The sequence below is a fragment of the Coffea arabica genome, chromosome 9c, assembly GCF_036785885.1.
Source record: "Coffea arabica cultivar ET-39 chromosome 9c, Coffea Arabica ET-39 HiFi, whole genome shotgun sequence".
Lineage (NCBI taxonomy): Eukaryota > Viridiplantae > Streptophyta > Magnoliopsida > Gentianales > Rubiaceae > Coffea > Coffea arabica.
The window spans coordinates 37,037,394-37,059,803 of record NC_092326.1 but is presented as its reverse complement, the minus strand read 5'-3'; the positions used below and the strand labels follow the sequence as shown (position 1 = coordinate 37,059,803).

The 22,410-nt window shown below is 36.8% G+C and overlaps 4 protein-coding genes across 13 annotated transcripts; 2 read left to right on the top strand and 2 right to left on the bottom strand.

The window, feature by feature from the left end:
- Nucleotides 1–1,355: 1,355 nt before the first annotated feature.
- Nucleotides 1,356–3,110, bottom strand: LOC113708062 (protein PHLOEM PROTEIN 2-LIKE A9-like). Of its 2 annotated transcripts, XM_027230518.2 has the most exons (3): nt 2,968–3,100; nt 2,493–2,587; nt 1,356–2,012 (listed from the first exon to the last, which is right to left on the bottom strand). In XM_027230518.2, exons 1-3 carry the CDS (start codon nt 3,022–3,024, stop codon nt 1,643–1,645), a joined length of 522 nt encoding a protein of 173 aa, XP_027086319.2. In that variant the 5' UTR covers nt 3,025–3,100; the 3' UTR covers nt 1,356–1,642. The 2 variants fall into 2 exon arrangements, with proteins under 2 accessions (XP_027086319.2, XP_071920284.1); XM_072064183.1 differs by lacking the exon at nt 2,493–2,587 and having other exon boundaries at nt 2,968–3,110.
- A 4,262-nt stretch (nt 3,111–7,372) lies between these two features.
- Nucleotides 7,373–12,334, top strand: LOC113696093 (uncharacterized). Of its 3 annotated transcripts, XM_072064903.1 has the most exons (7): nt 7,373–7,768; nt 7,831–7,906; nt 7,994–8,028; nt 9,642–9,711; nt 9,794–9,885; nt 11,023–11,352; nt 11,455–12,334. In XM_072064903.1, exons 4-7 carry the CDS (start codon nt 9,681–9,683, stop codon nt 12,103–12,105), a joined length of 1,104 nt encoding a protein of 367 aa, XP_071921004.1. In that variant the 5' UTR covers nt 7,373–7,768; nt 7,831–7,906; nt 7,994–8,028; nt 9,642–9,680; the 3' UTR covers nt 12,106–12,334. The 3 variants fall into 3 exon arrangements, with proteins under 3 accessions (XP_071921004.1, XP_071921003.1, XP_027071234.1); XM_072064902.1 differs by lacking the exon at nt 7,994–8,028; XM_027215433.2 differs by lacking the exons at nt 7,831–7,906; nt 7,994–8,028 and having other exon boundaries at nt 7,374–7,768.
- A 2,156-nt stretch (nt 12,335–14,490) lies between these two features.
- LOC113694352 (uncharacterized) lies at nt 14,491–15,193 on the top strand. The gene is made up of 2 exons (XM_027213283.2): nt 14,491–14,566; nt 14,646–15,193. Exon 2 carries the CDS (start codon nt 14,681–14,683, stop codon nt 15,092–15,094), a length of 414 nt encoding a protein of 137 aa, XP_027069084.1. The 5' UTR covers nt 14,491–14,566; nt 14,646–14,680; the 3' UTR covers nt 15,095–15,193.
- An 884-nt stretch (nt 15,194–16,077) lies between these two features.
- Nucleotides 16,078–20,849, bottom strand: LOC113707787 (peroxisome biogenesis protein 12-like). 7 transcript variants are annotated; one of them, XM_072065020.1, is made up of 5 exons: nt 20,330–20,849; nt 19,934–20,215; nt 19,405–19,657; nt 17,874–18,007; nt 16,078–16,321 (listed from the first exon to the last, which is right to left on the bottom strand). In XM_072065020.1, the coding sequence occupies exons 1-4, from the start codon at nt 20,387–20,389 to the stop codon at nt 17,904–17,906; spliced, it is 699 nt and encodes a 232-aa protein (XP_071921121.1). In that variant the 5' UTR covers nt 20,390–20,849; the 3' UTR covers nt 16,078–16,321; nt 17,874–17,903. The 7 variants fall into 7 exon arrangements, 4 of the variants coding, with proteins under 4 accessions (XP_071921121.1, XP_071921123.1, XP_071921122.1 ...); XR_011821059.1 differs by lacking the exon at nt 16,078–16,321 and adding an exon at nt 19,038–19,121 and having other exon boundaries at nt 17,920–18,007; nt 20,330–20,848; XR_011821058.1 differs by lacking the exons at nt 16,078–16,321; nt 17,874–18,007 and adding exons at nt 18,184–18,261; nt 19,038–19,121 and having other exon boundaries at nt 20,330–20,848.
- Between the last annotated feature and the right edge of the window lie 1,561 nt (nt 20,850–22,410).

Genomic DNA, 22,410 nt, shown 5'->3' with positions numbered 1-22,410 from the left:
ATTTTCTGAATAATTCTTAGCAGCTTAAAACATTAATTGCAACCCCTCTTAGATGAGCCATGTCCACAGCTTTATTTAAAGCTAGATAGTTTCTGCAACTTCAGGATGATTAATACCAATAAACAACTTGGAAGACAATGCAAGAATCTGCCTTCATGGTCTCATGCAACAATTAAACTTTTGGGCAAAATACATTTTACTCCTGTGGTTTAACGCTTTTTCACATAATTCTCTCATAATTTGAATTAAAGTGTCAAAATGATGAAATTTATATTCCATAACGGAGTCAACTAAAACGTCAAAAGCACCCCTATGTCAAGCTGAAAATTAGTTAGGGGTTATGTATCTATTTTGAAAACCATAAGAGGGTTATGTGGTAAAATACTAAATCATAAGGGGGTTATATGGTAAAATATAAAGTTATATGGGATTAGAGTGTCATATATATTATATTTATATATTTTGGTTACTTCAGTTATTTTAGTTTTTAAAAAATGGTAATTTCGATATTTTCATGGGTTCCACTACAAATGATCATTTTCATCATTTTGACACTTTAATCTAAACTGTGAGGGGTTATATATAACTTTTAAAATTATAAGGGGTTATGTGAAAAACCGTTAAGTCACAGGGGGTAAAGTGTATTTTGCCCTAAACTTTTCAGTAGTCATAGAGAATACATCTGAGTGAAAATTAAGTGAAATCAAAATGTACATCATTCAATGATTGTTAGGAACAAGTTTAGTCTCAAGGCTGTCAATATCAAAAAGTTAAATTGATTACATGGGGTTTCTGACTTTCCCGGAACCTATTTGAAAACCGCTATGAAGTTGAAGCATTTAACCCACTTACTTTCTTCACCAGTATCAAATTTTTCCCTAAAAAATTTCAAGTTTATTTCATATATTTGGAGAATAAAGGGGATTCTTGTTTGTACAAATGGTAACTATTCATTTAGCCACTTTTTAATGAGGAGGAGGTGTTTGATAAAGTAAAGGAATAAAGAAAAAGGAGCCATAAATCGTTGTAAATTATGATACGTACTATCTAGACAGCTGATCAACGCTGACTACTGAAATAGCTTCTTTCAACAGGAACAGAGGCCACAAGAACTGGTCAATTCTAAGTTGGAGGAGACATTTGGTATAATGGATCCTAAATTTTTTACATGCACTCAGACCCCATTAATGGTTGAGCACCGTTCGGTCTGTACAATCTATTGCGATGTATACATGAACATATCTGAGCCATTGAAATGATCTAGTGTGAGCTAATTAGTTTACTCATGTTGAAGGATTGAGAAATCCCAATATTAGAGGTTAATTGGTTGCATATGTTACTGAAACACAGGCAGCAAAACTCAAGAATTTGTTCTTATTGACCTCATCAGAGATTACATCAAGTAAACCTCCATGAACAATTGTCATCTTATTCAAAATACAATTTAGTGATCCAGAAGATACACAAGTCTGTAACTATATACCCATATATAGCAAACTCATCAAGATGGGGTATTTTTTATTGCCATTGTTGGTCCACTCTGAACAATCAAAACTCATTCATCCTTTATGATATGAAAAACATGTATAGAAATGCAGCAATTGATGCCATTGGAAAGACAGAATCCGACTCTTCACCACTCTCACACTTCCCTAATCGTCACATCATGGATTTTGAGGCCTCCTTTCCACTTCCCACTCCAAACTTCATACAAGCCAAAGTACAGTTTTCTATCTGTCGAGCCTTGGTTTTCCCTACCATTCTGAACCGACTTCCCTGTTAAGTGAATTCGATTTATGCCATCACAGTTTGTCAAGTAAACCTTTTTCCAATCAAATTTTCCAAATTTGCCTCTCTTCACCATAATGTAGATAGGATAACTACCCCATCCAAATGCATCTGGAGTTAGAGACACCCTGAAGCTCACATCATATGTCTTTTGAGGATCAGCATCCACAGAACCAGCTACTTCAAGCCAAGATACCTGCAGCAGTTCTGCAGGCTTGCCATCGCTACAAAGAAAGTCCAATGTCAGGGAGAAATTCTAGTCACCCAAGAACACTGGCCATTATGCTGCCTGGAAAAATATTAATGTTTAGGTATTTTTGTTTTTCTTTTACGTAATACTACTTAGGTAAGTTTAGTCTCCAGGGCAGACTCAATTCTAGACGATGTAAAATATATACTTGTCATGATGATGTACAAAGATTGATGATAAATAATGTGTGATGCACGATGTAAAAAAAAAAAAGCCTTATGATTAACTCAAGAAACTATAAACTAATAAAGCCTAAGGAAGTATAAACTACTCCATAAACTATATAAAGCCTAAGGAACTACAAACTGAAGCTGCGATGTATGATTAACATCTTAGGAGAAACTTTACTCCTTCACATATATGGAAAATCTTGAATGGTAATAAATAGTTCTTTACCAATATTCAAATCACAGGTAAAAAGAAAATATTGGCTAAAAATTTGTTAGGTACTCACTCCCTTGGACCTGGTACGTTCCAATAGCGGTCATCATTCCCCCAAACAATGTTGAGAGCTCTAGGTTTAACAATGATCACATCGCGCCCGTTCTCCTGCCCACATGAAATTCTCTTGTTATAGCCCTTATTGGTGCGATTAAATATAATCTCTCGTATGAAAATTTATCTTGTTGAAAGAAAAGACAAATCAGTTTCAATTCGAAGTTTCCACTTTAAAAATAGATAGTAATATGAATTGATTTTTCTCAGAAAAAACAAGTGAAAGCAAAGCAATTTCATCCTAGTCCTCCGATTAACATAACTAAATACCTCATCTATTTCTTTGATCATATGCACGTATCATCATTAGTTCGTAAAATTCCATGAAAAGAAGATGAAATGTACTTTTAGGATATCCCCATGAACGCATACAAATATGTCAGCCAAGAAGAAGAAGAGGAAGAATATGATGAACGATTGACAAATCCTCGTACCTTGGTGCGACGAGAAGCTTTAGGATCTGCTTCATAATGAGGATTACTTGAGGACATTTTGAATCAAATAGAATCTTAAAAACCTTGACAAAGAATGAATTGGTTTGAGCCTCTCTTATCGGCCTCATCTTATTTATATCACAAAGGAAAAGTGGAAAACGAATATATAAGAGAATCTAAAGCTTTATGCATGCTTGAGTATAGAAGATAAATGACAGCTTCACTCAGCCAAAAGATTGATAATAACGCCCAAAGGAATCAAGCAAATGAGCTGGTAAACCACAATAAAGAAAGTAGCTGACTTTGCCCCACGTAGGCCAATAAAGTTTTATTCTCTAAACACGTAAAGAATAATATGAGCTCGAGGCAGGGTGTAAATGCCATGAATTTTTCTCCTTAGAATTTGTTTATCTAGGATTTGAGTGCATTACAATTCATTTCATAGCAATCGCACTAAATTCAATGCACATATCTGGATTTGAAATTTCGTGATCTCTGTAAGAATAAACTCATTGGGTTATGAATCCTTGCGACAAGAATAAAAAAAAGGAAAAGAAAAACTTTTACAAGAACTCATTCAACAACAATATGGAATGAAGAATGTGGGTTATAAAAAACTGTGAATTAAAATCTGACTATTTTTTTTTTCTAACAATAACAATTGCATGGGTCATGCACAAAGCTTACAAAGCTGGAGCATATGCTCCTACGTCTTTCCTAGCTAAACTAGTCAGCCATACAGGAAACTATTCCTGCCACACAAAATCATTCCTCTGGTTAATGGCAAACTTTGCCAAGTGGTGAGCTACAAAGTTACCTTCTCTTTGGATAAAGGAGAAGGAACATTCCGTAAAATCTTGTCTGAGCTTCAGGATATCAAAGATAACGACTCCAGTCTTTGGATCATCTGCCATTCTCGCATTAATCTTATCAACTATTCCTTTGCAGTCAGATTGTACCAGAACCTTCCTCCAACCCCGTTCCTTTGCCATATGCAAGGCCTGCCTGATAGCCAAAGCTTCCTCCACTGCTGGTTCCCCAAGTTTGTCATCACTGGCTGCCCATGCACCCATCATACTAATTGCAAGTTTTTAGTTAATCCAATATATATTGTTAGTGGTTGTAGTTGTAATCACGGAAACGTAGAACTATGCCATCAAACAAGATTAAGCACCAGTTCATTGTAATGATCAACAAAACTTCATATTTGCAACATATACAGAAGGGAGATATAGCGATCAGTTAGAACACAATTTTGAAATTTCTTGTACTTTTCAAATCTGTTCATAATTTTACAGATCTATTTTATTTGTTATATTACAGATCTGTAATTTTTATTGCATATTTAACCTATTATTAGGGCAGTGATATAGATCAAATCATACTGGACGATTTTTAGCAACTTGTTAATGAAATTTGCTTTTTATATATAAAAAAAGCTTCATTTTGTTAATTAAACGAGGAAGGGAAAAAAAAGAAATAAAGTAGAACGAATTCTCAGCATTTGGGACAAATCAGTTTTCTAAAACCAAAATACTGATAAATTGAAAGGCTATAATTCCTGCAAGGCCCGGACATGCAAATAAGTCCAAAATAATCCTTTCGAAAAGCATCAGTAGCCCCATGATAATCTCTTCAAATCAACCTTAAAGTTGCCCACGAGAGAACTTGGTGGTTGATGTCTAATGTTCCTACATATGATATGACGAGGCATTCACAATTTTCTTAGACATAATTTCATTGGTGAAAAAATAATTTGTCAGTAAATCAAGAAGAACCGTCTATATATATATATATATATATATATATATATCTGTCTGAAAATATGAGTGATTCTTTAAACTATACAATGAATTGCAGCCATAATATTACAACTAATATGAAATGAGCATATCCAAATCTCATCCCTGTACTTAGGTATCAAAATGTTCAAAGGCCTCTTTTATCTTATAACACGGTGGAATCACCATTTTGATCAAACTTCCTGCAATAACCATGCATCGCTAGCCTAAAATATATACTAGTTTGAGTGCCTTCAATTGTTGCTGATCATTATTCGATCACAGATTTGACACCAAAATATACAATAACGCACACGACATGTGGAACAAACTTTGCTTATTGCATCCCTATATCCAAACGATTTGATTCCAATGCACTTTGTTTCTTTTAATTTTCAACGTCCATCACTCTTGAGAAGAAAAAAGCGTAATTATTCTTGAAGCAAAAAGGCTTTCATAACCTTAACGGTGTCATATTCTGGCCAAAAGCTTTGTGGAATTTGTTAAACAAAACCATAAAAGCCCTACGGAGGCCAAGTGTCAAATAGCCTACATTTATATCATGTTAAATCATCAAGTCCTCTATTGTCAGATCAAGTAGAATTCATTTACTATTGCAAACACTGATAAGAACGTCCACCGATTTTCTAGTCATATATTAACATATCAACAATGTACACACAATAGGATGCTAACTGAAATTTTGATCTAGAATATTAGCCTGTTCTGATGATGTAAGAAGTTAATTAACAAAATAACCAAGCTAGCATAAAGATTTTTTTTTCTTTCTTTTTTTTTTGCGGGTACAGGTGAATAATTTACTAGTCTAATATGAGCATTATGTGATTTGTTATATCCCGTGGACACTGGAAAAGGAAAATGTAAAAAAAAAATAATAATCAAAACGTAAAGAAATTGTGGGTCAAATTTTCAAAAAGTTAACGAGTTATGTACAAAAACAAAAAAAAAAGTTATCTCTCAATTATTCCCTGTCAGTCATATTCTCCTGATGTTTGATGTATGTAGCAAAAGAAAACTACGGAAAGTAGCACTTAGTTTAGCACCTGGTAATCGAAAATATTGTTGTCTATCAACTCTATTTGACACCCCCTCAATATTCTTGAAGCAAAAACTTTTAAAAAATGCCCACAATCTTAGACCAATGAGGGCGGCGTTGAAAGCAAATGGGAATGTGTAAAGCAACTTGAACTTGAACAGCACTGCCACAAACAGTCGAATAAGCCGTACTCGTATTAGATTAATCTTTCCGTCCCACATCGCTTGTGTGGGTTCTTCAATCGGAACTTAAGTTATATGGGGGTCTCATCCTGTCACCAATTGATTGGACGTGGATTCTTTGTGAGTCCTGCTTAGGTTTAATAGACGTAACTTTTGAGTGTTTCTAATCTAATTGTATGTGTGTGTGAGAGTTTTGTCCGTTTCAGAAAAAGTATTAGATTAATCTAATACCCCAGCCTACTTTAAAAAATTGGAAAGGTTGGCTGAAGATTAATTTACTAAGCCTTAATTTTGGATATTTATAAGATATTAATCCTACAAAAGACTTGTTGCATGAAACTATTGGGATCGTGCTTTATATATATATATACACACACAAAAAAAAAGGTAACAGTAGTATTTTTCAAATTGAAACACATTCTAGAACATATAAATTCTCAAGCTTTCTAGACGAAATAAACAAATGATATAGAAACTAAAGAGCCCAAATACAGCCCACCCCCCTTACTTTGCATCAGATAAGGCATTATATTCTGCATGGTGAGTTTTTGTTGTGCTGCAACAAAGTGAAACGAACGTCTGACATATTGGATGACATTTGATTTCACTTGGCAACTTGAAGAAGCTGCTACAATGTATTTTGAACTTGCCCACACAAAGAGAATAAAACAGTACTTAAAAGGGACCAATCTTTCTGGTTCTACTTTCGGCAAACCCTAAAAGGATGAAGGTATGTACTCCACAACTGTCAATGATAATTTCACCATGCAATGCAGATGTTAAAGTAACAAATGTGGAAGCTAAAATAATTTTTTTCAAGAAGCGAGAAAATTTATTAGGATATTTTTGTATATTAATGTGTTAATGTCTGTATTTATTATTTTTAGTGTTTACGTTTGTTCTTCTTGTATCTATATTGCAAGGTGCAATTCTTGCTAGCAATTGTAGAGCCCTTCATCCAACTTCAAATTAAGATTCTGGACTGCTATTGTCAGTGCCTGGAGTTATATATCTAATCCTACAAGTTACAAGTTGGCAGAATTTGCCTCTCACTGCTCTCTTTTCCTTTTGCAATCTGTATTCTATGTCCTCTAAAGGCACTTTACAAGCTTTTATGCATATCAAAAGGTTAAAGGTTTCCGCAAGCTACACGTAAGGATTCTGAAAACTGTCATTGCCGGGGCATCCTAATCTTACAAATTGGCAGGATCAGAAACCTAGACAATTGGCAGGATTTGCTAGATCAGGAACATCCCCTGAGGTTTTTAACAATTACAGAAAGCTTCCCATAGGTTTTGAAAATTATATATACCTCTCCTATATTGTTTATGTAACAGTATAAGTCCAACAACTATGGTCCGTTTGGATTGTCAATTTTTGCTAAAACTGTTTTTGTCTTTCAAAAACAACCACTAATTGTATTTTGGTTACAATAAAGTCTACAGTTAAAAAATGACAAAACTACGTCGTTTTGACAAAAATTGCCAAAAGACTTGTTCTCGGACTGCATCTATCGTTGACAGTTGACACCCATTCAACCCTCATATCACTTTCCCAAACAAGCAAACATTCTAGCCGCTTCTCTTGAAAAAAACAAGCAAACCATAGTGGATTCAAGATCTGCAAAATTTCACCGGATCTGCAACCAATGACGTGAATCTGAGCCCATTTACGCCGCGATCACAGCCCTTTTCCTACGATTGAGACACTTAACCACGGCGGGTCTTCAGCTCCAAAAAGCAACCGACGGTAGAGCATCTTCGCTGTGCAGGTCGAATAAGGTAAGCTCTGATTTCCCTGCTTATTTTACCTTTTCCAGGGCTGATTATATGAGGTAAACCAGGGTGGGAGTGTTGCGTTTTGACCTTGGGGAAGCTTATCACACGAACATGAGTCTGTTGGGTGTCTGAAATCTTTAGGTCAGCAACAAAGATATCAAATCCTTCGCCCCTATGATTATATCATTTTCTGTATGTAATAACTGAAGTAAAATCCATTATATTCAGGCCTTCCTGGAAATCTTGGATGCTAATTTAAGATGGTACGCAGTAAATTACATTCTGCTTGTTTTACTGGTTCTCATAGTCAGTCGAATTGATGCATTTGTCCGAAGAATTGTGAAAAACGGGGGAAGGGGAAGGGGAGCTTGTTAGCTCTGTATCATGCTTTCTGTGTCGGAGCGATTTCCCATATCAGATGGGGAGCTCTTTTTAAAGTTTTCTTGTCCTGTACTTTGTCCTGGTCTTGGTATTGGTCTGAGATTTCAATAATGGAAGGAACAGCACCAAGTCCATTGTTTTTGAATTTGATTTACTTCCTACCAGTACTCAATCTATCATATTGAGAATCGTTCAGATTATATACCTTTATTACCGAATGGACAAATCCTGGAAATTGCTTGATTTGTTTATCCCCTTCCAAAATAGAGAATCGTTCAGATTATATCACTTATTTTCTCTCTGGATAACTTTCGAGGTGAAATCCTGGTCTTGTCCAAACTGTAAATTATATGATGTGATTGTGGTTAGCTCGGCCTTGTACCAATTTCATGTAAATTTTTCCATAGAAAGCTATTAATGAATACTTCAAAGTACCAATTTTTAGCTGCAGAAGGTCGTGCTTGCAATGAATGCCTAACTAGTTTGACATGCAGCAAATCCCAATAAATTGTTTGTGGTGTTTACTTTTAATTAAGTTTGGTCTAGAAATGTTCACTTTCTCTTCTGAATGCAAATTAAAGCTTACGTTACAGTCTTGGGTTTGGCTTAAGATGCTCTAATGTCCATTTTCATCTATTAGATTACAAGTAAATTGTAAAACTTATGCGAAGTCATGTAGGATTACAAAGATTTAGAAGTTCAAAGGGAGCATTGTACCTCTTAATCCAACATGTAACCTGTCTCATTATCACCCTGTAAACCGCTTTTTTGTTAGACTGAACTGGCTGTAGTCATCAACAATCACCATTTCAGTACGCTTAGACCTTTCCTATTATTCTTCTTAGTAAAGATGCTTGGTAGGTGTTGTTTTTGGCATCAGGTACCTTCTGTTTGTCATGTCAACATTCTCTATCAATTTTTTGATAGGAGGTATGATTGATATTGGTGGTATTGCATCACTTTTTTGTGTACCTGTTAGATTAATCTCAGGAGAATCTGCAGGAGCAGTATATATGTGATTGTAGAGAACTCATCTTTATTCTTCAATTTCTTGTCATCTGTGTGTGCACTCAACAAGTTAAGGACAACTGATCTGATTGCACTCATAACTCTAACTAAATCAAGAAGAATAGTATCCAGATTGATCTCTACTTCAAAAAGCTTACCATTTTTCCCTCTTTGATGATTCAATTAGCACTTTCTTTTTCTCTTTTGTGGATGTGGAAAGTTAACTCAATTTGAGTTCCTTAGTTGTCTATAATTTGCTTACTTCTGAAACTTTCGGTTGTCGCATAATATTTTCTCTTGATTGAAACCTGGACAGAATATTCGACGGCTGTTGCTACATGTTCCAAATATTTATGTAGCTATTTTATTACTTCAAACTTGCGCGATGAGATGTCGAGAGTCAAATTTTAGGGCAGTTTGATTTCCCAAAAGCAACTGAATTTATAAAGCATTCTAACTTCTCCTTGCTCTCCATTTGCTTATACAGGGTGGTTTATCGCTCTATATTGCCGCTGGCTAGGATTTCATGCCCCCTGTTACCCGCCGTGCTGCCAAAGGTATATTTGCCAATTTCCCCTTTGTTCAGTGCATTCTATAGTATGGTTGTCTAGTAGTTGACGATCCTTGTTGTTGACACAGCATTGAAGCCGATTGGGATCCAGAAATCTCTTGGAACCAGGTCTGATTGGGCGGAAAACGATATTCGGCAGTGCCTTTCTAACTACTACAAGGTACCATTGTACCTCCTGTACTTTTTTTTCCATTATTATGTGTCTGAAACACCATTTTAGTCATAATATGTTAGGGGGCTGACTCTTCTAAAGTTGGACCTTCTTCCCTGTCCCACGAAACAGCAAAATCGAACATTTTTACCTCATTGCCTTGAATATTATTGTCGGATTTCACTATGCATGGTAGCATTTGTTATTTAGTTCGTTTTTGTCATAACCAAAATACAGAACAGTGCTGATTTGCTAAAGCGAAAGGATGTTAATATTGGCTGTCCATGCTAAGAACAGAGCCTTGCTGTGAGGAGGACATGATAGGGACTATTTCCATTGTTCAAAGTAACACTGACAGGATGTTAATATTGATGTGTAGTATATGTACTGTTAAGCCATAAGCTATCGTCCAATGTGTTTCAATCAATATATGAGGAACAAATATGGAAAACTTCCTCTACCAGAAATAGTACTCTACTTGTCCTGGAAAGCTCTTTCCATTTGGTTGGACAGTGGTGGCATTTCGGAGAAGAAAAATGCATGTGTCAACTGGTCTAAATTTCTGAAAAAAAGAACTATTAATTTACATCCTGTCTACTATTAGAAGAAGCTTTCAGCACCTGTTTTTTGAGATCACTTTTGTCTTGAACTGGAACAGTCTTCTTTCTTGGCTTGACTTTATGTGGGAAAGAGTTATATGTGCATTTTTGGATTTGGGTGCTCTTTATATGGATAATGTGGAAGGAAAAGAACTTTGAAGTTTTAAATTGGAATAAAACAGAGTTAAGGAGCTTACGAACTAAAGCGAAACTTCACATTACCAAAATACAGAACAGTGCTGATTTGCTAGTGTTATGTTGGATGAGTGCTCAATTTAACTTTTAGTTCTAGATTTTTTACATTTTGTTAACAGATTTGGTTTGATCCTCATTACAATACATGATTTGGCTTGATCCTCATTACATCCTCATGATTTTTTGGTTATAGAAGAAGTGTATTTAATGGCCGACAGATTTGGGTTATCCACATAAGTGTTAAATGGCTTTAAATAAAATTTAGCCGCTTATGCAATACAATCTGTTTTCCTTTCTAAAAAGCTGCTTACAATCTGTTTTTTTCAACTGGATTTGTGTATGGCTTATTAAGATGAGAAAACAAAGGCGCCATCCAGAGAAGGAGCGTTGTAATTACTCTAGGCAGCACGAAATCCAGTTTGCCAACCACCTTGTTGAGATGCATAGACAGGGTGAAATTAGGGACAATATTAGTTCCTACGTGGTTCCCGAAATTCAGCGCCGGTTAAACGGGCAGTACGGCACCTCGTTTACTGAGGATAGTATAAGGGGCAAGTACTATGCATTGCGCGGGGAGACCAAGCTGTACATTTCCTTTAAGAGGCGCGGAACGGGAATGGGTTGGGATAGCCAGAAGTTTACATGGCTTATGGATGATAGCCAATGGGCCGCGATGGAGCAGGTATCCACATTTTCTGTGCCTTTTTTTTTATATAAACTGTTTTGTCATTTCATACGTGTAATATTCCATTAAATCCTGTTTTGGCTGAATTTGTTTTGTCAGGTCAACCCAAAATACGGCAAATTTCGGAATGACTGCACCGTCTACCATTTGCTTGAGGAAGTCTTCGTCAACCAAGGAGCGACGGGAGACTTCAGTTCTGGCTTCGAGAACGAGCTCCGTACTTCAGCCGATGAGCGAGAAATGGAGACTACTGCCCGGCTTGCACGGGGAAAGGGATCAAGGTCCAGCAGGGACGAGGAAGCTGAAATTGAGGTACGGGGGCCAAAAGAAGCGAAAGGAAAGGGGGGGAAAGGAAAGCGGAAGTCGGGTGATGGCTCTGGCTGTAGTCCCATGTCCACCGCTTCTGGCTCAGTGACCGATAGATATCTCAGGGTCTGTGAAAGCATCGAGTCACTGGTTAGTCGGAAGAAGAGCTCCAGCACGAGTGCCTCAGTTAGTTCTCCGGACAAGAATCGTTCTGGCCGCGATCCATCGAAGAAAACCGACTATGAAATTGCCATGGATCAACTTAAACTTATTGAGAACGTCAATTTCATGGCCAAATACAAGGCAGCTGAGATATTGAAGGATAAACAAGAGCTGGATGTTTGGAATTTAGCTGCAAGTGACGCCGACCGCATCACTTGGATGAAGCTAAAAGGCTGTTTCCCCCCTGACTCTCAGGAGCCCCCTCCCCCACCCCCCTTTTAGGTGCTTTCGTTGTTCATCAGGAGCATTTATTTGAAACTTGAGTTGTTGCCTAATGTTTGTTTGTATTTGAGATCTGTTAGGTGTAGCATTTGCTACCGGAACTTGGACTTTATCCTTTCTGAGTGTTGTGGTTTGTATATTTGAATTTGCGGATGAATACTGGTTTGTTGAGTTGTTGTGTTGCGGATGAATGTTGAGTAATTAAATTCATGATGCCTTTGTTTAAGAATTGGTTTGCGGATTGAAGATTTTTTTTTGTTTCATTTAAAACTGGTTTGTGTTCGTTTCTATTAGGTTGGATATAACAAATCATGGTGATATGACTGTTGTTGGATCGCATTTTTTTTTTTAGGAAATGTACTGGTTGGGCTATTGCTATGTCTGTTTCGAGTGATACTTATTAAGAGTGATAGTTTCATCCATGCAGGTTGTTGGAATGTCAGGAATACGTAGGGCAGTTTTTTCCTTACTTATTGCTATGTTTGTTGTTGGAATGTCAGGAATAGTAGGTTCAGAAAAATTGTAAGAGTTGGATAATAAGAAAGATGTAACGGATAACGTTCCTTACTTGGCGTACAGTTTATATAGTAAAGAATATGTGTCACTTATTTCAAGAATATGTCTAATTTCATCCACGCAGCTCAATTGTGCGACTTACTTCAAGAATTATATGAAGTAATTCAAGTAAGGGACAAAATTCCTTACTTGGCCTGAATTTTCGAATAAAGAATAATCTATCTATCTATCTATCTTAACAAAGATAGAATAAAGAATAAAGAATAAAGATGATCTATCTTAATAAAGAATAAAGAAAATTCCTTACTTACTTTAACAAAGATGATCTATCTATCTTGGCCTGAAATTCCTCTCAACATCCGCTGAAATGGATGTCCATTTCAACAAAGACTTATTCAACAAAAGTCTTTCAACAACTAATTGGCAGATCAATTTCAACATCCGCTGAAATGGATGTCCATTTCAAAGACTTATCTCAACATCCGCTGAAATGGATGTCCATTTCAACAAAAGTCCATTTCAACAAAGACTTATTCAAAATTGAAGTAAGGGACAAGAAAAAAGCAACTTTTGGAAGGAAAATAGGTGCTTTTAGGTATGATGATCATTTTTAGAGCAAGTATTAAGTAGGGAATATGACTTACTTCAACAACTATTTTGAAGAATATGTCTTACTTGGACAATTCTTTCAAGAATACGTGACTTGCTTGAAGAAGATGTAAGATTCTTTTTATGAAGTACGATGCAAAACTTCTACTGGATTCCTCAACTTGTTGGCTATAAATTGGTTGGCGAAGGCTCTAGGCTATTTCAAGAACTTATCGTATTGTCTTACAAACCAATCGAATAGCCTATATATTTCAAGAACTTATCCTCTTGGCTTACAAACCAATCCTCTTGTCTTACAAACCAAGAACTTATCCTCTTGGCTATAAATTTGTTGGCCAATAGGTTTTTGTTCAATTTTGGTCCATGTATATGTTGAATTTTATATTTCCTACTCTGTTTTGGCAAATTAAGATTGGCTTTGAATGATATCTCTGTTTTCCTTTTTTTTTTTCAGATTCACGTCCAACGCAGTCGCACAGATTGAACGAAATGGAGTATGATGGTTATGTGAATGGTGGGAACTCATCTGATGACTCGGACGACGAGGAGCTCATGTTGGCCTTCGCTGCCTTTATTCTTGCTGGATTGGCCTTATTCGACCCGTACATCAACTCGGGCCAGCGGCGAAGAATTCGAGATAGTGCACAGTCAGGTCCTCAATATGTTATCGAGCTGATAAACGGCCATCGAGACAGAATATTCGACAACCTTCGAATGGAAGCTCCCCTTTTCCTCCAATTGTGTGACTTGTTGGTTCAGAGGGGCTATTGGGTGCCCCACCCGACACAACGGGTGGGGATTCATGAGTCCGTTGCTATATGCCTGCTGTGTTTGAGCCATAATGAGCGACATAGGGTGCTTGCCGAGAGATTCCAACATTCTCCCGAGACAACGGACCGCCATCTACGACGCTGCCTTAGATCTCTCGTTCGATTGGGACGCGACCTGGTCCGACCGGTAGATTATCACACAACCCATCCAAGAATACAGAACAGTGCTTTGTTTTGGCCCTGGTTTAAGGTTATGAGCTACTATGTCAAATTACTATTTCATTTTGTCTAACAGCTGTGACCAACTTATGTCTAGAATTTTTTTTTTTATTAGGATTGCGTTGGAGCGATTGACGGAACACATGTTTCGGCCTGGTGTACAGCCGAAGACAGGGAACGTTACCGGAACCGGCATGGTAGCTTATCACAAAACGTTCTAGCCGTGTGTGATCACAACATGAGATTTACTTATGTCAGGGTAGGGTGGGAGGGTAGCGCACATGATTCTAGAATCTTACAAGAAGTCATACAAGATCCTAATTGTGCATTTCCGTGGCCACCAGCAGGTTAGTCCAGATTAAATCACATAATTCCTTTCCGCAATGCGTCTTCAAAGTTTATATAAATATAATTTCATTATGCCAGGGAAGTATTATGCGGTGGACGCAGCTTACCAGAATATGACAGGATTTATGGCTCCATTTAAAGGTGCACGGGGAACCGCGCAAGAGCGGGCAGTGAGGATACTTTTCAACAAACGTCATGCATCGTTAAGAAACATTATAGAACGTACGTTTGGCGTCTTGAAGAAACGATTTCCAATACTTAAGGGCCCTATGCAGAATTACATGATGGCTACGCAAAATAATATTGTCCTGGCTTGTATGGCCTTGCACAACTTCATGCGCGAGTATGTTCCAAATGATGCATATTTTGCCGAAGAAGAAGCAGATATAGCATTGGCAGATAACATAAACCCCTTCAACCCAATGCCAGCAGCACAAGGACCAGATATGTCGGCTGCAGGAATTGCTGAATGGAATGAAAGTAGGAGAGCAATAGCCGATATGATGTACTATTATCAGCACCAGTAGAACATCTCCTGTCATTATTTGTTCAGATAGTAGGCCCAATAAATTGTACACTTATGTCTCGTCTATGTATTAAAAAATTGATAATTGTTTAAGTGCAAATGGCACTCAGTATTTCGAACACAGCCCTAAAAAAAATTAAATGTTGTTTTTCAAAAACAGTGAATCCATACACGCTTGTTTTTCAAAAACACTCTGTTTTTGAAAAACAACTAATCCAAACAACATTGAGTGTTTTTCAAAAAATGAATAGTGCTGTTTTTAAAAAACAACCCCAAAAACAGCTAATCCAAACGGAGCCCGATTTTCTCCCAAAATCCTAAATTGTTTTTTTTTTTTGTACAAAACTGAAAAAAAAAAGTATCATACTCAATCACTTTCTTCTATATTTTAATTCTTAACAACTATTCAAGTACAAACTCAAGTTCTAAATGTGAGTACACTACAACAAAAATGGCCTTTAACGGCATTTAAAGGTGTCAGTATAGATAATCTAACCTGACACTTTATCTATCCTCACACCTAGGGCGAGTGTTGTCCCTTCCAATGTGGGGATAGCCTCAAATCTTTAGCAGCATTCAAATGTGTCAGGAATACCATGCTGCTATAGCATTCCCTCTGCCAACAAAAACTTTTTTTGTGATAATCGAAAGTGTCAGTATAGCATTAGAACATCAGTAGCAGATCAGTAGGATATCCAATTTATGAAGGCATCTTGAGTTGTCTTAATATATGGCTTTAAGGACACGTAGCCATGTGAATTTACACTGCTTTGGACGACACGCCCATTTGTCATTAGTGTTTTTCGAAGCTAAGCTATGCTGACACTTTTAATTGCCAGGAGTTTTTTCCCTGTTTTTTTTTTATATGGAAGCAACCTGCAATTAGTCCTCCCTGCTGTACATTCCATCAACCAGAATCCCAAGGGACTTGTAAAATTATCCCAAAGAGCAGAATGCATATAGCAATTTAAAAGAAGAAGTCGATACTCAAATATAATTCATTAAATTAAAAGTCGGTAACAAGTACAAACGTAGCAAATATTAAAATCCCAAACAAGTACTAAAACATTCTCATGTACACAAACTTGAAATACTTTCTTGTGCACAAACTAAAAGATTCTCATCCCTAACAAGTTGAAAGAACTAACAGTAGCTTCCAAACTTTACAATGAAATGAGAGCTTTCAGTCATAACCACGAAGTCCCCATCAATCTTCAGCTGGTTCCACCTATGCACAAAGTTTGTGGGGGATCATTAGATCATCATACTAACAAGAGCTTTCCAGAAAAGCCACAATGTATTTGCTAAAGATCAAATTAAATTGCCATGATTCCAGAGGCGAAGCCATTCATGATGAGACCTAAGTGCCACGATGTAAAGACATGAACCCTTTTTCCACTACTCTGGATTAGGCCACGAGCCATGTCATTTTGTTTGATTCAAAGTTAGGAACCATTCTAAGGATTTAAATTTGTTCAAATTTTCTGTATTCCACGAAATAATCACTTCCAGGGGGAAATTTTGCAACCCACTCACACTTAAGATCAATCTGCTATCAATGAAAAACTAAACCTTGTATCCACTCAGTAACATAAAGTCAACTGCTAACAAAACTAGTTACATGCATTTCATATCGGCAATTACAGGACAGATCAATGCGTAAAGTTAAAAGCTTTCAGAATAAGTATTAGCAACTCAATGCCCATAAAGCCAATACATAAATGTGCAGCAGTAGCGGATCATGAAGCTTTAGTTGCATTTACTTCTTAAATATTAGCTACAGAAAAGATCATAACGTTTCCCACCTAGAAGCTTTAATTTCATCTTTTAGTTACCACCTCATACTTGCCAACAACCATAATCACACCACTCATCCTCTGATACCAACCACAAAGTCCAATAAACCCAATCTCCTGCCCCCTGACCCTCCTCTTCCCCACCCCCCCCAAAAAAAGAAAACTAAAAAAAGAAAGAACAGAACAAGAAATGGTTCTTGGAACATTTACAATTTTCACAACCCTTTCACAACAAATACATGGAAAGCGCTAATGAACATCATCTGTAGGCCCAATTGAATCAAACAAAACTGACTACTAGTCCTCAAGTTACTGTACAACCACTAACCACCGACATGATTACTACCAAAAATGCATCTGCAAAGCAGAAGCAACCTCTTTAATTCATAAAACAGAGTACAAAATCAACCCATTTTAGTACTCAACTTCCATCCTTAAAATCCAGAAAAGGCCATGCAACATCCTTAATCTTCCTCACAAAGACTAAAGACCGTTCTTTGATCAGCTTATACCAAAACCCCACAAAATTAAAACACATATTTTTCAGTTTCAAGAAAAATCACGAGCCTAGATTTACCTTTAGAGAAGACTTAAGGCAACCCTTCCAGTACACAGACTGGAAAACTTAATGATATATTGCTGTCCTATCCTTGACCAGGGCCTTTTAAATACTTAATGTAATTACCTAGTAGATCAAGAATTTAGTTTCTTTTTGGTGTTAATGTTTTCCACATGAATCAGGAGTTTGTTTTATCTTTTCTTGGCTTCCTCGTGAATCAGGGAATGTAGAAAATGGAAACATAAGAGAGATCACTCAATAAAAAACCTATACTAGGTTGTTTTCGTATTTATGGTGAAACCATATATTACCTAATAACTTTTCAGTACATCAAATTGCAATCATGGACAGCAAAATGTGCACTGCATCCGTTGCTTTCGCGAAAAATTTGAACTATACTAAAAGGAATGTCTTAAAATTTTTACCTCCAAATGAGGGAAGTTCTGCATTAGTGCTCAAAAGAAGCTGTGCTTTTGTTCCTGTGCAGAGTCTCCATTTCCTTTCTTTAAGGTAAAATTGTTTGGAGAGGCATTCATGCTAAAGTTTCTTGATACAAAGCCTGCAAAAATAGTTTCCCCAAATTTTAGTAAAGACAAAAGCGAGGCTAAATCAAATGCTTGTATGAGAAAGATAGTTTACCATTTATCATTGCCAGATATACTCTCATTGCCCTACTTCCTAGACTGCAATTCAACTTTCAAAGCCTTAAGAAGGTCTTGCATTTCAATTTGTTGGTTTTGCATTTCAGCTTGTCAGTTCTCCAGCCTTTGCATAAGTTGCTATTGAGCTAGTCCTAAAATTATACATCTCAAACTACACAACATCAACTCCCAAGTTTGAAAAAGAATAACCAAAGGAGATTTCAAGTCATGAACAACCCCTCCATATGATACATACCCAGCCTACTCAATCAGATTGAATTTGAGGGAAAAAAATAGGGTCAGATCAAGCACATAACATCCCATCTGTTCCAATTCGGCGTACCCATACAAAAGCTCCAATTAGCTTGCTGGATAAACTAAATCAACCCCAAAAACTAGTGGCAAAACACATCTAATTTAATGTTTTCTAAGTTTGTTGAGTAGGTTTGTCTAATGAGGGAAAGAAGCAGAAAGTATGGTCAACATTTTACACTACCAATGACAACAACCAAAATTTTCCAACCGCTGGTCAATTTTTGTTCAACTCTCCCCCTACCAAGTCCAGCCGTAGTTGGGTTTTGTGCAAAAAATGGTTGGGAAGTAGCAAGTCCTTCCCAAGCGGGCCAAGAGGCAGATGATGCAATTAATCTAGGGGATTCATGATGACAAGGCAAAAATTTTGAACAATTTTTTCCCCTAAGCTGAGGCTGAGGCTAAATACAGATCAGAAAATACAGATCAGAAAACACTAAAGTTGACCACTAAAAGCAAGCATATATACTCCAAAAAACATGACTTCTATTTTAAGTTCAAAATAGAAGTCATCTCTAAGAAATATTTTCAAGTTTTTGGAGCCTCCAGAGTCCAATGACAAGCTGGATGGTCTAAAGAGCAGGGTCAAGTTCAAGATCATGAGCTTGAAAGTAAAAGGTGACATGGATTATGTACCAGAGCTGTTTGATGAGCAAAGGGATCAAGTTGCAGTTGAACAGATTCTGCGGGTTATTTTCCTGGAGCCTGATCATCTTACCCCTGCACTCGAAAAACTGAATCGTCAACTAGCTGAGGCTGAAGCTAAGCTTGAGGTACGCAAAAGGCCTCCTCTAGAGGACAAAGGTCTAAGAGTTCAGATTCCTAAGTCCTAGCGTAGCAAGGTTTGGAAAGAGCAAGACATAGATTGGCATAAGCACACAGATAGAACATGAAGAAGGCGACAGCATTAAATCCAAGTGAAGCTTAAGCAAATCTAGAATAAGGAGGAAAAGCCAGTGAAGTTTCAACACCCAAACTACACATAAATGAGACTAGCATTAACCTTCACTTCCAGCGTGTATCCACGGGTAGCAAGCAGCTATAATCTTCTGTATTCTCTTCATGACGCGTCTTCTCGTGGTAGATGCTTCTTCACCAGAACTGCTCCCAGAAGCTGAGGAATTTCCACTTCCACCAAAGTAGTCTATGTTGCCAAATCTTTCCTCACCCTCACCCCATAAGCTCGCTTGAAGTGTAGCTTCCCTTTCTCTATTGTATACATACTGCAATTTGGACCTAAAATACGGCAACACAACCTACACAACGTTTATCCAACTCAGAACACAGTAAACAAACTCTACTAAAAATAAAAAAAGCCAGAAGCTTGCTTGAGTGTCAAAAAGGAAGGATCTTTGACAACAGAAACATATCCAGCATTAAAAAACGACCAATCGAGAGTAATGAGAACAACCGATAAAAAAAAGGACTTATTTCAAAAATTATGAATCGTCACATAGACAAAATTCTTCTCCATTATGCAAAACATGAAGTAACTGAATTTAAGGAGTACCAAAAGAAAACGAAACAATTACCAAAAATACAACAGAGAGGATTTTCTGGCGTTTCTCTAAACCATTATGATGAATTGCGTCAGCAGGGGAATCCAATGGCAAAATCTTCTTCTTGCTGTGAATATTATCCTTTGTTTTTACTTTAATATTAACCGCTCTTCTTCTCAACCCATAAAGAGACTCGGCAAAAGAAGCATCGGTTGTTCTCAAGCTGTGGGTTTCCAAGACAAGCATTAGCAAAGCGAAGAATTCATCCTCATAGTCCAGGATTTTGTGAATAAAGGGTCTTCTTAAAGCCAATACCTACAAAACAAAACAAGCCCAGTTACTGAATTAAAACAAAAAAGAAGACAAAAAAACAAGAATTTTGATGAAAATTGAAGAACCCAGATGGAGTTTGAACTTTGAGTAGCTTACGCCGAGAGAGTAAGTGAGAGCAGCACGAAGACTAGAAGGGAGCTGTTGGGCAGCGGCCATTTCGAAGAAGGTGGGACGAGTCCCTTGTCCTCCTACGATATCTTCGAGCTTGTGGCCGGATTCCTTACCGGAATTGCCTAATTCTTTTGCTAAGAAATAATTTCTGGAGAATCTGAACTCGTCCTCTTTGATGGTGCGACGGGACGGCAGAGATAGGGAGCAGAGGAGAGGAAATTGGCCGAGAGAGGAGGGCAAAAATTGGTATTTCAGATTTAGGCAGACAACCAAGAAAAATCAATTTAGGGCAAAAATTTATCATGTAATTACATATCTTCAATGGGAAAACATGGGTAGTTTGATTGTGGAGAGATTCAATAGAAAAAACTCTTCGGGGAAAGCAAAATTTTGGCCAAGAGTTTTGACAGATAATTTGCCGAGAGAGAGAGAGAGAGAGAGAGAGTTTGTGAGAGAGATAGGAGAAGCAAAATTTCAGCAGGCAAAATGAGGTTTTGAAATTTCACTAAGTGTTTTGGCAAAGCAATCTTCCGCCAAAATCAAACGACGCCATTTTGTGTTCTAATTTTTTTTTGGTGCATCTCACATTTTTTCAAATGTCATGATAGGTAGTATAAAGACACATTATTATTCTTATATCAGATAAAATAAAATAAAAAAGAGTATAAATTATTGATTTGATAACAAGTGTAATGATAGAAGTGCTATAATGACACAAACCATCAAGTGTCCTCGTATGTATGTCAGGAAAGGCTATTTTTGTTGTAGTATCGTCCAAAAGATCCCAAATTACGTAGTCTGAGAGCACGAGAGGTTGTTTAAACTATTCAAAGAATTGCAGCCACAGTATTACAACTAATATGAAATGAACATATCCATATCTCATCACTGTACGAAGCATCAAAATGGTCAAGGCCTCTCATCTAATCACACGGTGGAATCACCTTAGAGCAAACTTCTTATAATAATCACACATCGTTAGCCTAGCTGTATATTGCAGGTCTGTATCCACGATTTGACTCCAGTGCATTCGTTTTTCAACGTCCATTGTTCTTGACTTTTTTCAAAAAAAGAATGCGTAATTATTCTTGAAGCAAAAACTTTCATAACCTTAACAGTGTCATAGTCTTGTCAAAAGCTTAGCGAACCATAAAAGCACACATTAATATCATGTTAAATCATCAAGTTCTCTATTATTAGATCAAGTAGAATTCATTTACCCAAAACTAAGAAGGTCCACCAATTTTCTAGCCACATATTAACATATCAACGATGCATAGGATGCTAACTGAAATTTTGATCTAGAATCTTAGCCTGCTTTGATGATGTAAGAAGTTAATTAAACAAATCACCAAGCATATAGATTTTTGTTTCAGTCACATCTGAATAATTTACTAGCCTAAAATGAGTAGTTTGTAATTTCTTATACTCCTGTGGACATTGGAAAAGGAACACCCAAAAAAAAAAAATCAATAGGTAGAGAACTCATGGTTTAAAATATGAACATAACAAGCTATGCAATTACACTTTTGGGAAGACATATGTTTGGATAGCAAAATTATTTCGAATACTATTTTACTTGCGTCATAAACATAATTTTTAATCAATCATTTTTTTATTTCAAATGCATTATATCATAAGACGTACTATAATAATTATTTCAAGTAATCTCATATTATGCTTTAATTGATTGCCAAGAAAACATCTTCATTTCATTTTATTTAAACAAAAAGACTGAAGCTACGCCACAAAATCCCTCTCCAGCTTGCATTTACCGATCCCAAAAAGTGAAGAAGTAAAGTTTTTTCTCTCTTAGCATTAGATACGATTGCCTCCTTATCCTGTCTCCCTACTAATCCCTGACTCTAAAAATACATATACCTTACGTTTCTATCCTATAGTTTTTGTAACTTACCCACTCACCTTTAGTCATTATTCATTGGCATTACCTTCCTAATATTCCCTAACTCAATTAGATGCTGATCTAGCCAAGCCTTGTCGGTGACCTTCTCTTGATGTATGTAACAAAAGAAAAGTACGGAAAGTAGTACCTTCTTTAACAGGCA